Genomic DNA, 13,622 nt, shown 5'->3' with positions numbered 1-13,622 from the left:
TGATCCAAACTGCTATATCTCTCAAAATCCCATTCCTCCGCATTTTGTACAATAGCCTACTGTGGGAACCTTATCGAATGCCTTGCTGAAATCCATATACACCACATCAACCGGTTTACTCTCATTTACCTGTTTGGTCACCTTCTCAAAGAACTCAATAATGTTTGTGAGGCATGACCTACCCTTCACAAAACTGTGCTGACTATCTCTGATCAAATTATTCTTTTCTAGGTGATTATAAATCCTATCTCTTATAACCTTTTCCAACACTTTACCAACAACTAAAGTAAGGCTCACTGGTCTATAATTACCAGGGTTGCCTCCACTCTCCTTCTTGAACAGGGGAACCACATTTGCTATCCTCCAGTCTTCTGGCACTATCTGCCAAACTCTTTCATATCACTCTCCCTCTCCCACTCTGAGTTCTGTCTGCACCTATTCGTTTACCTCCCCTCACCACAAACCTCAACTTCATCGTAAGTACCAGTTCTTTCGAGCTGCTATCAGTTCAGATGAAGAGTCACTGGACTCAAAATATTAACTCTGCTTTCTTCCCACAGATGATGCCAGGTCTGCTGAGTTTCACCAGCAATTTCTGTTTTTGTTTCGGATCTCCAACATTCACAGTTTTTGGTTTTACATTATTATTAACCCTTACCATGCCCTGAGCTAAACTGGAATGGCTGTTTGAGCAATCGAGTGTATATCAGCTCCCTACAACAGCACTTCACTGAGTTGCATTCCCCTGCCCTTTCCTCACACCCTGCAAATTATTTTCTCTTTAGATAATGACCTAGTCACTTGAAATGCCTTGATAGAATCTGTTTCCACCACACTATCAGGGCATGTGTCACAGATCCTAAACACTTGCTGCAGAAATAATCCTTTTTGCCAATCCCCATCAGTCAATATCTTCTAAATCCTTTTTATTTCCTATTTTATTCCCACTTATGATTTTGAACATCATAATTACATCTTCTAAAGAGAACAGTCTCAGCTTCTCCAACCTATTACATTCTTTGCTCTCTTCTCTCCTGGTGCTCTGCTATAATTCCTTTGTGCACCTTCTCTAATGCCTTCACATCCTTTTTGAAAGTGTGTTGCTTTGAGCTGCATGCAATACTAAGGTGAGATCAAACGAATGTTTTACACTTGCTGGTGATCACCTCCTTGCTTTTCTACTCTATGACCATATTTCAGAAGCCCAGGATCTTGTATGCTGTATTCATGTTAATCTCAATCTGTCCTGTCACTTTTAATGAACATATGCTCCTAGGTTCTTCTGTTCCTATGCCTGCTTTAGAAATTGTACATTTTGTTTTATATTGACTTTCTTCATACTTCCTACCAAAATCAATACCTTTTCCATTATCTTTTGTCATTCTATTAGCCTAATGAAGTTTAACACTATCATTACAGTTCACAACACCTCCAAGTTTTGTGTTATTCATATAGTTTGCCTATACAAACATGTCAAGGTCATTGTTATATATCAAGATAATTAGATTCTAACAACATCTGCCAATAAACCATCAATCTTAAAACACTTGGGTTTCTTGTCACTTAGTCAATTTTATATCTAAGTTTCTATCGTCTCTTACATTTCATGAGTTTGCACACAAACTTGTTGTGACAACGCATTTGTGCACAACACCAGCCTCAATACCTGCAATTGTCTGTGCCACCTCATCAAAAAGATTAAGCAAGTTAGTTAGTTACAATTTACTCTGAACAAATCTGTGCTGAAATTCTATGGGATTTATTTGACAGAAAGCATGAGAAAGGACATTGGTTGATTCTCTTTGCTTTAACTTTGGAGCAAGAAGGTCAATTGTGGTGCCTATATTTTTGACTTAGGTCACTCATTTCATACGAATCATCAACTGATTTTTCTAATCTGAGATTTGAGTATAGTCTCGAGTCTGAGCTACGTTGTCAAAGATATCACGGTTGCTCAGTGGTTAGCACTGCTACCTCATAGCAGTAGGGTCCCAGGTTCAATTCTAGCCTTGGATGACTGTCTGTGTGGAATTTGCACGTTCTCCCCATGTCTGTGTGGGTTTCCTCCCACAGTCCAAAGATGTGCAGGTTAGGTGAATTGGCCATACTAAATTGCCCATAATGTTAGGTGCATTAGTCAGAGTGAAATGCGTCCTGGGAGGGTTGGTGTGGACTGGTTGGGTCGAAAGGGCCTGGATATGAAGAACTGTGTGGTATTTGATGAAAAACAGCAAGTTTGTGTACTGTCCTGGTCAGTTTAACTTCTTACTAGCTCAATGATTGTGGCATCTGGGAAGAATTTTGCTACTTCTCTAATGAGCTTTTGCATGATGCTGATGTCACACCTCGTCCAACTGAACAGGGTATTATTAATCTACAAATACTTCTGGTGAGCCTACAGCTGGTAGTGTGATTACAAGAGTCCTGATGAAGGGCTTTTGCCTGAAACGTTGATTTTCCTGTTCCTCAGATGTTGCCTGACCTGCTGTGCTTTTCCAGCACCACACTCTTGACTCTAATCGCCAACATCTGCAGTCCTCACTTTCACCTGAGTGTGAGTGTTCAGTGGTTAGCCAGAAACATGTGGCAGTTGTAGCGCAATAGCTGTCCCATGTTGAAAGACGCTTTGAATTTCTTGAATTATACTGATTCCGAAGGAGATGGAAACTTCTGGTACAGTTCTTCAGATTACATATCTGCCCTTAGTTTGTTAATCCAAAAGATGAGTCAATTTAAATTAAAAAGTTTTCCAAGTAAGAAAGTCATTTGGCAAATTTAAATCAGAACAGCTGCTTTCATTACTCGTGTCTTTATCGTTTTGCTGGGTAGATTCTGCATTTAGATCCCTAGTTACACCACATAACCTCCAACTGTATCCACTTTCAATCTAAAACCAGTGAACAACTCTAGCCTTTACTAATCTAACCCTTGGTCAAATAGCCAGATATGCTTTTTAATTCTCTTTCAGTAATCATTCCCCATACTGTCAGGAGAAATTTACACAAGCACTTCCCATTGGATCAGTCTTCTAGCAATATAAACATTTCGTTCTTTTTTCTCAGAGTCTTTTAAACAATATAGTCACCCTTTTTCAGGATCATATTAGTTTTTCTATGCCAGAATGAAAAATACAATTTGATTTATGGAAAGAATGATGTAAATTTAGCAATAGCTCCCAGTTCTGTTGTTTTGGTTCTGAATATGCTCCATAACGTGCTCTGTGAAATAATTTTTATTAGTTTTTTTGATGGATAATCTCTGCAAATTTTAAAAACTGCAAATCACAATCGACCCTCAAGGGATTAATCTTTGAGCGTACAGTGTTCTGTCTGTTTCTATGGTAACCATACTATATACACAGTGCTTCTTACCAGCTTGCCCATGCATCGCTGCTGTTCAACACCATCAATGCATTTGTGATGAATACTCATCTTACAAGCCTTGCAGCGCAGCCCAAGTTTGGCATTGGTGCCTGTCAAATAAATACACATCACAAGTTAAATCAATATTTTCCATATATCCAGTTAGCAATTAAGTTATCTGAATGAACAGAGAGTGCATTTAATGGCACATATTAACCTGAAGCTATATCAGTACAGACAACTGCAAATAAATAACAATTGAACTCTCTTAAAACCATGTCGGGCTTAATTTTCTATAATTGGTTTTGGACTCGCTGTTTCCTCCAATGCGTGGTTTTAACTCACACAATAATTAATTATAGAAATTATAAAACTGGAATAACCCATTTGATCCAATTAGTCAGGCAGTGTGTCCAACATTGTGAGCAACAGCCCTAAGCACAGGCACCTGTTCTACCCCAAATTCCTTCATTCTTTTCCTTACCTCAGCCACCTATCCTTAAATATTAACAATGTTCTTCCTCCAATCACTCACTCTGGTAGTGCACTCTACAGTCTCTCTAATTTATGAATATGAAACATTTCTCCCACTCCATGCCTAAATATCCTAGACTTAATCTCACATCCATGGTGCCAGATCCTAAAACTCTCAGTTATTGAAACTATTTAACATACCTTTTCATAATGTCATGCACCTCTGTTTAAATGTGACCTGGTAGAATTCCTCCTAATATCCTATCCATAAAGGAACCCTGGGATCAGCTTGATTTATCCCAATCATGATCATGACACCTTACCTTGTCTTGGCACAATTCATTGGAGCATAACACGCGCATGCTGCACAGAGGGAAATATATTGTTTAAGTGTGGCCTGATTTTGCTGGGTTTTACACCACTAAATGGAGAGAAACAGAATTAATTTTTCAAGTCAGAGACATTTCATATGAACTGAATTCTTAGCCTGACGAGTTCTGACAAAAGTTTACTGACCTGAAACGTTAACTCTCATTCTCTCCATAGATGCTATTTGATCTGCTGAGTACTTCCAGCAATTTTTGTTTTTATTCTAGCATCCACAGTATTTTACTTTGATTAAGTCACTAAGTTCTGTTAATCAAATGAAGCTACATGATTTAGCATGTCAAGACTATTACAATAATCATAAGGAGGGATATATTTCTGTCAATAGATACCAACAATAGTACATTTCATAAATATGGAATTCCTTTAAAACATGCTTTACAAACCACAAAGTGTTGCACATAAAAATAAAAATCAATATTTCTGCTTCAATTATTATTATAATTATGCATTAAAAATCATTGTTCATTAATAAATGGGATTCTGGTTCCCTTTCAACCCTTCAATACTTGTAAATATCCCCAAACTAATCAATAATCCAATTTTTGTGCAGTTTTTTATAAACTGGTTTGACATTTTGGCTACAGGTTAACAAGAAACATTAATTAAGAAGGAGGTGAGCAAACCAATAGGAGACGGAATTCTGTATGGGAAGAAAAATGAGTATTTTCTAAAATAGAAAATACGACCAACTGGATGATAGCAAAGAGATTTGACAGACTATGTGCACAGTTCATTTACAGCCAGCAGGAAAAAAACAATGGCATAATGACCGTTATCACAAAAGGACTGCCTTACAAAAGAGCTATTGCTGCAGTTGTTTTGGGCTTTGATCAGATATGAAAATGTGCTGCTGGTTAAAGTGCAGCAGGTCAGGCAGCATCCAAGGAACAGGAAATTTGACGTTTCGGGCATAAGCCCTTCATTCCTGATGAAGGGCTTATGCCCGAAATGTCGAATTTCCCGTTCCTTGGATGCTGCCTGACCTGCTGCGCTTTAACCAGCAACACATTTTCAGCTCTGATCTCCAGCATCTGCAGACCTCACTTTTTACTTTGATCAGATATTACCTGGAGTGCTAGGCACTGCACCTCGGAAAGCATACATTGTCCTTGGAAGTCATACTGTGCAGATTCACCAGAAAGAGGGTTAGATCATAGGGAAAAAAAAACATTTCTGGTGTGGAAATGAAGAAAGGGAGTCAAAATCGTAAAATCTGAGCCTGGCCAGGAAGGAGCAACATCAGGGAACATTTTTCCACATAAAGGGTAGTGGGGTAGTGAAACTGTCTCTCCCAAAAGGCTGTGGCTGCTGACATAATTGGAGCTGTCAAGACTGATGATCAATAAGATTCATTTTATAAACAAATATTTAGGGATAACAATGTAAAGCAAGTAAATAGAATTAAGATACATATACAACATCCATTATTGGGAAAATGCTAGAGTTCATTATTGAGAAAAAAAAGCAGGACATTTGAAAAGCATTACACAATCAAACTGAGTAAACATGGTTTTCTGAAAGTGAAATCATGTTTGACAAATTTGCTAGAGTTATTTGATTATATAACAAAGCAACTTGATAAAGGGCTGCCAGTAAATGTAGTGTATTTGGAATTCCACAGGGGGATTGCTAATGTGCCATACAAAAATATTATTGCACAATCAATCAGCTTGTAGTATTGAAATAACATATGTACATGGATTGGTTAACAAATGAGAGAGAGAGGCAGGACTAATGGGTGCTTTCGGGTTGAAAATATACCACTACTAGAATGCCACAAAAATCAGTCCTATGGCCTCAATTACTTACTACTTGGAGGAGGGGGATGGTAAATTGCAATATATCCAAATTTCCTGATGATACAAAATTGCTGGATGTCAATAATTGGGAAAGTATTCGAGTATATTATAGAAGATGTAATTACACAGTATTTTGAAATACATAGCCTGATGAAGCAGAACCAGCGTGGCGTTATGAGGGAAACATATGCTGAGCAAGTTTACTAGACGTCTTTGAGGAGAGAACAAGCAAGTAAGATAAACAGGAAGCAGTGAATGTAATACATTTGGATTTTCAAAAGGCATTTAAAAAGGTGCACATTATACTCCAAACCATGGTGTTTGAGGTAGTATATTAACACAAATGGAGAATTGGCTAACTAATATAAAATACAGAACTGGGATAAGGGGAGCCTTTTCAGGATAATAAACTGTAAGAAGTGATGTACTTGTGCTGGGGCCACAATTAATTACTATATAGAAGTGATAACCAATTTAAAATTGGGGTCAGTTAGTTTGGCTGACTGGACAGTTGGTTTGCTGACATTAATATTAGGGACTCTCCTTCTCAACCTCTTCCCTCGCTTGAGAGAACGACCCTCTGGACGATGGAGACATATATGCAGATTCATTCTTACAACGACGCTTTGGTATTATCAACAATTATGCTGCCTACAAGAAAGATCTTAAATTCAGTGCAAAAGAACCCTCAAAGTATCACTTGAAAGATGGGTAAATCTAATAATAGCAATTCCTGTCCAGAGAGTCATCCTTAAAAATATGAAGAACATCAGCATGCTTGCATACTTCACAAGGGAACTGCTTACCGACGATCATGTGGTTGCAGGTATCGCAAAAGGTTGGTTTCTTGAAAACGTATTCGAGGAAGGAGTGCGTCCTGTTCTCATACTGCCTCTGAGTTTTAGTTGGGGTGGACGTTTGACTTTCGGAGACTGGGAGCTGTCCAGTGCTGGAACTGACTCCAGGCAGTAGTTCTACCTGCAGCTTTGTCTCACTGCTTGTCCGTTGGAAGAAGTTCTCTGCACTTTTACTCCGGAGACCTTTTGTTTTAAATGACAGTGACCGCTTTAGCTTCTGCAGCTGCAATCGAACAGAAATGTTTTTTAAGTGGACGAGGGACATGATGATGATGTGGAAAAATAGAAACAGATGTACTGAACGCTAGAGTTCTAGCTTTGCATCTGAGAGTATACAAGGTTACCTTAGCTGAGCTACGTTTGAAACTGTATCCTTGGAAAATGCAGTGATCACATTTCTAGGCACTCATTGTTGTTTTCAATTAATGAGGCAGTGCTGTCAGGGGTCTAGCATAGATATTGACTAATGTTGTTTCTATCTGCTTAAAATATTCTCAGTAATCTCCTATCACTACCTGTTACCTTTTGATGACTTGCTAAAGACTATTACTTGTTGTATAGCTAAAAAGTGAGTGGCCATATGATCTTTGGCAGTGAATGGGATCAGTTCCAAGTCAGATGATGTTGCTTTCTGGAGCTTACAAACATGCTCTAGCAGAAGTCATAAGGCAATGATAAAGAGGCAAATCACAGTCAATATTCCCTTCCACAAACCAAGGCTATCACTGAGGCTATCTACAGCCACTTGCCTTGGTTCATTAGATTAGATTACTTTAATTAGATTAGATTACTTACAGTGTGGAAACAGGCCCTTCGGCTCAACAAGTCCACACCAACCCGCCGAAGCGCAACCCACTCATACCCCTACATTTACCCCTTATCTAACACTACGGGCAATTTAGCATGGCCAATTCACCTGACCCGCACATCTTTGGACTGTGGGAGGAAACCGGAGCACTCGGAGGAAACCCACGCAGACACGGGGAGAATGTGTAAACTCCATACAGTCTGTCACCTGAGTCGGGAATTGAACCCGGGTCTCTGGCGCTGTGAGGCAGCAGTGCTAATCACTGTGCCACCGTGTCGTTCAGCTGAGATTCAGCTGAGGCTTATTATATTTTTGGTTTACGTTCATTTCTTTTTCATGTTCCAGCACCACAGATAAATGAAGTGTCATTAACTAGCTTATTGAATATCATTATTAAAAGGCTCATGTACTTTAAAGACTAAACTGATCTTGCTGTTTGCCTCACGTTTCTTTCCTTTTCTTGTCTTTAATATGGACCCTGAACCTCCCCAGTGTTTCATATGTCATCACCACTCCCCCAATATCCTTCCCCAAGCTGTCAAACTTGATTTATTCAGCCTTTGGTCCTCAAACTCCATGACATTTCAACTGTCAATCTGCTTAATCATACCCTCACCTCCAAATGTAATGCTCTTGTTTCTATAAAAGCCTTTCACCTTTCCAATGACTGATCTCCCTGAAGGAGGGATTTCATCTTCACTCCATCAATTTCAGGGATGCAGATTTGGGGCACAACTAGATTAGACATTCATTTCCAGGTCCACATCAGAAATTGTTGGATGCTTCATGCAGTATTCAAGACCATCATGGAATGCAATGATGGTAATACTTTAAATAAAATATAGTAAATGTAATCAAATGCAGTTTATTTACTCATTTTCCTCTTCTTACTGTTCTTTTCTTAGCATCTCTCAGCTGTCTCTTCCATTTTCACCTCAATTTTAAAACACACTCTTCACCAAATGCCTCCGTGACCTCACCTTCCCCAATGTTTGGTTTCTACATCTTAAGAAATTTAGAATAATTCTGCATTTTTCAATTCTGACCTCTTTTACATCTTCCATCAGAGCCCAGCCATTTGTGGTTGTGAATTCAAACATTTAAGTACTAAAATCTAAAATTCTAATCTTAGACCTCTTAGTCTCTCCATGTGGTTTCACTCCTTTAACACACTCCTTAATAAACTCACCTCCTGAACCAAACTTTTATTAGCTATCCTAATATCTTTTCTTTAAGTTGGCATCAAGGGTTTTTTTAAGATCATTTTCCATGCAAGATAATGATACGTCCCCCTAAATTTAAAGGGACTATATAGAAATAGGATGCTCATGCTATTGCAATCAGGGTCAGAGATAGTCGGGATTGGTGGAGGAGATCACCAGATCAGGCATCTAGGCACATGGACAGTGTGAAAATGGACTAAGGATTGGGAGAAAGGGGATGGCTTGGGAATGGAGTTTGGATAAAGGCTGGAGGTCAGGGAAACTGGTGCTTGGTTGGGGTGTCAGAGAAGCAGGATGTGATGGGGTGAGTCCCTAGATTTCCTATGGAGCTTCAACATGTTGAGTGGCAGCAATGCTTTGAAAGTTTCTGAAAGCAATGGGGTAAAGGTTCCAGGAAATCTGTAGAGGAAGGGTCTATGAATGCTGGATCACCTCCTGCATTCTTGGATCACTAGGTGAGGGAATGCTGAGGGTTGTTAATGGATTAGAAGGCACTGATAAAGTCAAAAAAAATCTTGAAGTGGAAAGAGAAGGCTTGGGAAAAGGTTTTACAGCTTTTCAAACAGAGTAGTATTCAGGCTTGCTGGGATCTGGAAAATTCTACATGACAGCAAGGTTTACTTGCCTTGAGGGAATTGGGCTTCATCAATGATACAAATTAAATTGCTGTTGATCCTTTTAAAAACCATTAAACTCCAATTCCTCAACATGCTTTTACCACTCATTTTCCTCCCCCCACTACGTCTATTGCTTCTTTTATAGTCTTTAATAATCCACATCACGTTGTCTATTGCTAGCTATTTCTTATTTTTATTTTCCTCCCTTCAGATATTTAAGCATAAATTACCTGCTCTGTAAAATTATGGGTGACAATAATAGGCTGAAAGGTACAGTTTTCTGATTTACTCTCCTATTGTGAAATGGAAATGCAGATACACATATGCAGCATTAGTGAACTTTCCATTAAACAATCCGGAACAAACAAATTTTAATGTCTTTTAATTAAATTGCTCAAACATGCTTGTTTATTCAAATCTTAAAGAATCTTTCTGGCATTAAAACTAAGCCTTGAACAAATGAGAAACATTCTTAATATTCAGCTGGATCTATTTTCTATAAGCTATATTTTTCTCCCAACACAGAAACTGTGATGATAGGCATTCACTCTCAAGTTTGATCATCTGACCAATTCACAACAGAATACAACATTCTATCATCACTTCCCTGAAGTACAGCTTTGAGAACTCAGTATCGTAATGCTCCAGAGTAAACAAAAAGTGTTCACAAGACGGGAAAGTTTCAGCTTGGTTTGCCATTCAGCCTGACAAGAAAGCATAAACTAATCCTGACGGTATTAGCAAATCCCTCTGTGAGGACATCAGTCCTAGTCCTGTTAAAATGTATCCCGTCCAACTTGTACAGCTCCCACTGCTCCAAACCTTGTTCCAATTCCTGGTAAATCTGGTGCCCTCCCTCTGACACCAGTTCTCCAGCCACATGTTCAATCAATTAATCATCCTACTGTTACTTTCACTAGCACGTTGCACTGGAAGTAACCCTGAGATTACTGCCCTTGTGGTCCTGCTTTTCAATTTTCTTTCCAACTCCATGAAATCTGCTTTCATGATCTCATCTTTCTTCCCATCATCAATGTGAACCACAATATCTGACTCATCCCATTCCCCTAAAAGAATGTTTTGTAGCTGCCTTGTGACATCCTTGACCCTAGGAGGGAACATATAATCTTGAAGATACATTTCATGCTGCAGAAATGCCAGTCTGAATCCTTGATATGGAGGCGCTGGCATTAGTCTGGGGTGGGCAAAGTTAAAAATCATACAACATCAGGTTGTAGTCCAACAGGTTTATTTGAAAGTACAAGCTTCTGTAGTGCTGTTCCTTCGTTTAATCCTGACCGTGGAATCCACCATATGTATTGTGTTTTCATTCTCCGTTGCAGGTGAGATGATTTTGATGACATGGATCTGTTTCAGACTCCACTCCCTTGAAGACACATCATTCTAACCTCCACCACCAAATTAGAATACTGATTGGCAAGCATGTAGACAGGGGGCTCCTGCATTATTTTCTGGTCTTCTTAGACTACCTCATAGTTCCCTATTCACTCTCTACATTTCTCACCTGCAATGTGACCATTTGCTTATGTGCAATCCACACAGTCCTCTGTCTCGTACATACACAGTCGTGACCCCAGCCACTGCCTAAGTTCTGAAACCTCGTGCTCAAGCTTGTGCAGCCAGTGACACTTCCTGTTGATGTGTTTGTTTGGGACACATGGTCTGCCCATGATTTCATACATACTGCAGGATATATAGTTCTCTTGTCCTTACCATCCTGACATTCTGAAAACTATTTGTTATCCTTAGAATGAATGCCAACTTTACTACAAAATTTATTTTTCTTCACTGTTAGTTTGTTTTACTTTGCTCATGCTACGTCCTGAAATTCATGTAGCTGCTGTTTCTTTGTAAATCATACATTTTTAAGAATTTTAGGCTACTTAGACTCAGCCATTATCAACAGCTTCTCACCAACCAATGAACTTACAGATTTCCTTGGGTTATCTTTCACACTTAACCTCTCTCAGTGCTGAAGCTGTTCCCCACTCTCCATGTTTTCAAACGTGCTGCCTCCTCTCTCGAATGTTCATAATGAAGGCATACTTCTCTCTCCACATTCTTTAGTATTCTTGTTGCCTCCTCTCTCTCAGTGCTGTGTTCAGATTAAGTGTCTCTGCACGCTCTTTTAAACTTGATGCCTCCTCTCTCTCACCACTGTGACCAGAATGTAGCAGTGAATGATTATTGTATTGACAGGTGTCTCATGTACTATCTATGTTTGCCAATGGAGGAATCCATCTCAAACACAAGCAGGATATGGTGCTAGGCCATTGCGATAACCTGGTCATCCATGAAAAGAATTACTAACTGCAGACAGCATCAAACAAAGCAATCAAATATGTGTTAATATGTGTTGTTATTTACACCCACAGTGTTAGCAGAGTGTACAGCTCTGGCATGTGAGGTGTGATTGTGGAAGGGACAGAGAAAGTACAGCTCTAATCAAAGTGCTTCCACTTCTCAACTGCTGTACCCTCATGAGCTCCAAAATCCAGTTGTCACTGGGCAAGGACAGCTCAGCAGTTACAGCAGCCTGTCGCTGGTTCTGATGAAGTCAAAGAAGGTTGCAACACATTAAAGCATGAAGAAAAAGAAGAGTAAAGGTGGGTAATTTCAGAAAAAGAGCATGCACATCAATGTATCAGACATTATTATTTTACTCTTAAAAACTTGCTCCTACTTGAAACACATGTTATGTTGCACCACTTCCCCTATCTTGCCCATGTTTGGCTACTGGAAATCAAGTGATGTTTTCAGTTGTTTATATGACAGGTAGGAAGACAAAAATTGATAGCAACCCATTGAGAGATCTGAAAGAGATGCTTGATTGTTACAACACTGTTGAGTTTGTGGTTTTAGTTTTGGATTGGTAAAATGTAACTTATACATGTTAGATAGGCACATCAGTATAATCTTAATGAACCTCATAATAATCCGACTTCCTCAGGAGACAGAGCATTGCCCATAGGCACATAGGAGGAGGCCATTCAGCACAGTGAGCTTGCCTGCCATATTAGAAAATGACGAATCAACTTCTTTTATTTTTAGGGGGAAGTGAGAACTGCAGGTGCTGGAGATCAGAGTCAAAAAGTGTGGTGCTGGAAGAGCACAGCAGGTCAGGCAGCATCTGAGAGCAGGAGAGTCGATGTTTGTGTGTAAGTTCGTCAGGAATGTGGGGGGAGGAGCAAAGAGGCTGAGAGATAAATAGAAAAGGTATGGAGCTGGTGGGGGAAAGGTAGCTGGGAAGGTAAGAGGTGGATGCAGGTGGTGGTGGGTGGGGGAGTGGTGATGGTGATAGGTCAGAGAGGAAGGTGGACCGGATAAGTGGGAATGAAGCTGGACAGGTGGAAGAAGTTCAAACGGGCAGTGCTGAGTTAGGTGGTTGAATCTTGGATAAGTTGAAGGGAGAGGAGATGAGGAACCTGGTGAAATTGAGGTTGATGCTATGTGGTTGGAGGGTCGCTAGGTGGAAGATGAGCTGTTCTTTCTCCAGGCTTAGGTTGGCTAGGATTTGGCGGTGGAGGAGGCCCAAGGCTTGCATGTCCTCAGTGGAGCGGGAGGGAGAGTTGAAGTGGTTAGCTGCAGGGCAGTGGGGTTGTTTGGTGCGTCTGTCCTGGAAATGTTCTCTGAAATGTTCTGTAAGTTGGTATCCTGTCTCACCAGTGTGGAGGAGACCACACTGAGAGCAATGGACACTGAATATGGGCTTCACTGGCTGGGCCAAAATTCATTGACTAATAGCTATACCCAATTTGTCTGAAGGTGGTGGTGAGCTGCTTTCTTGAACTGCTGCAATCTATTTGTTATAGGTACACCTATGACGTGGTTAGGGAGGGAGTTCCAGGATGTTCACCAAGTAACCATGAATGTCAAAATCCTCAACGTAATCTTTCCAATCTATCTCTTTATCCCTTAATGTCATTAGTCTACAGAAATCTATTGATTTTTATCAAGAGCTTGCTCTATGATTGAGCTTGCACAGCATTCTGGGAAAGAGAATTCCAAAGATTCACCACTCTCTGAGTGAAGGAACTTCGTATCTCAGTCTGAAAATGCATGGCCGATACT

General features: G+C 39.8%; 1 protein-coding gene across 1 annotated transcript in view; it reads right to left on the bottom strand.

Annotated features, from left to right (window-relative positions):
• Positions 1–13,622, bottom strand: part of stac (SH3 and cysteine rich domain) — a 121,080-nt gene that overhangs the window by 68,296 nt on the left and 39,162 nt on the right. The window contains exons 2-3 of the mRNA XM_060823987.1: positions 6,832–7,105; positions 3,372–3,472 (exon numbers count right to left, since the gene is read on the bottom strand). Of these exons, the coding sequence (XP_060679970.1) occupies positions 3,372–3,472; positions 6,832–7,105 (375 nt within the window). The remainder of the gene's footprint in view (positions 1–3,371; positions 3,473–6,831; positions 7,106–13,622) is intronic.

The sequence above is a fragment of the Hemiscyllium ocellatum genome, chromosome 4, assembly GCF_020745735.1.
Source record: "Hemiscyllium ocellatum isolate sHemOce1 chromosome 4, sHemOce1.pat.X.cur, whole genome shotgun sequence".
Lineage (NCBI taxonomy): Eukaryota > Metazoa > Chordata > Chondrichthyes > Orectolobiformes > Hemiscylliidae > Hemiscyllium > Hemiscyllium ocellatum.
This window is presented reverse-complemented; position numbering and strand designations above follow the sequence as displayed.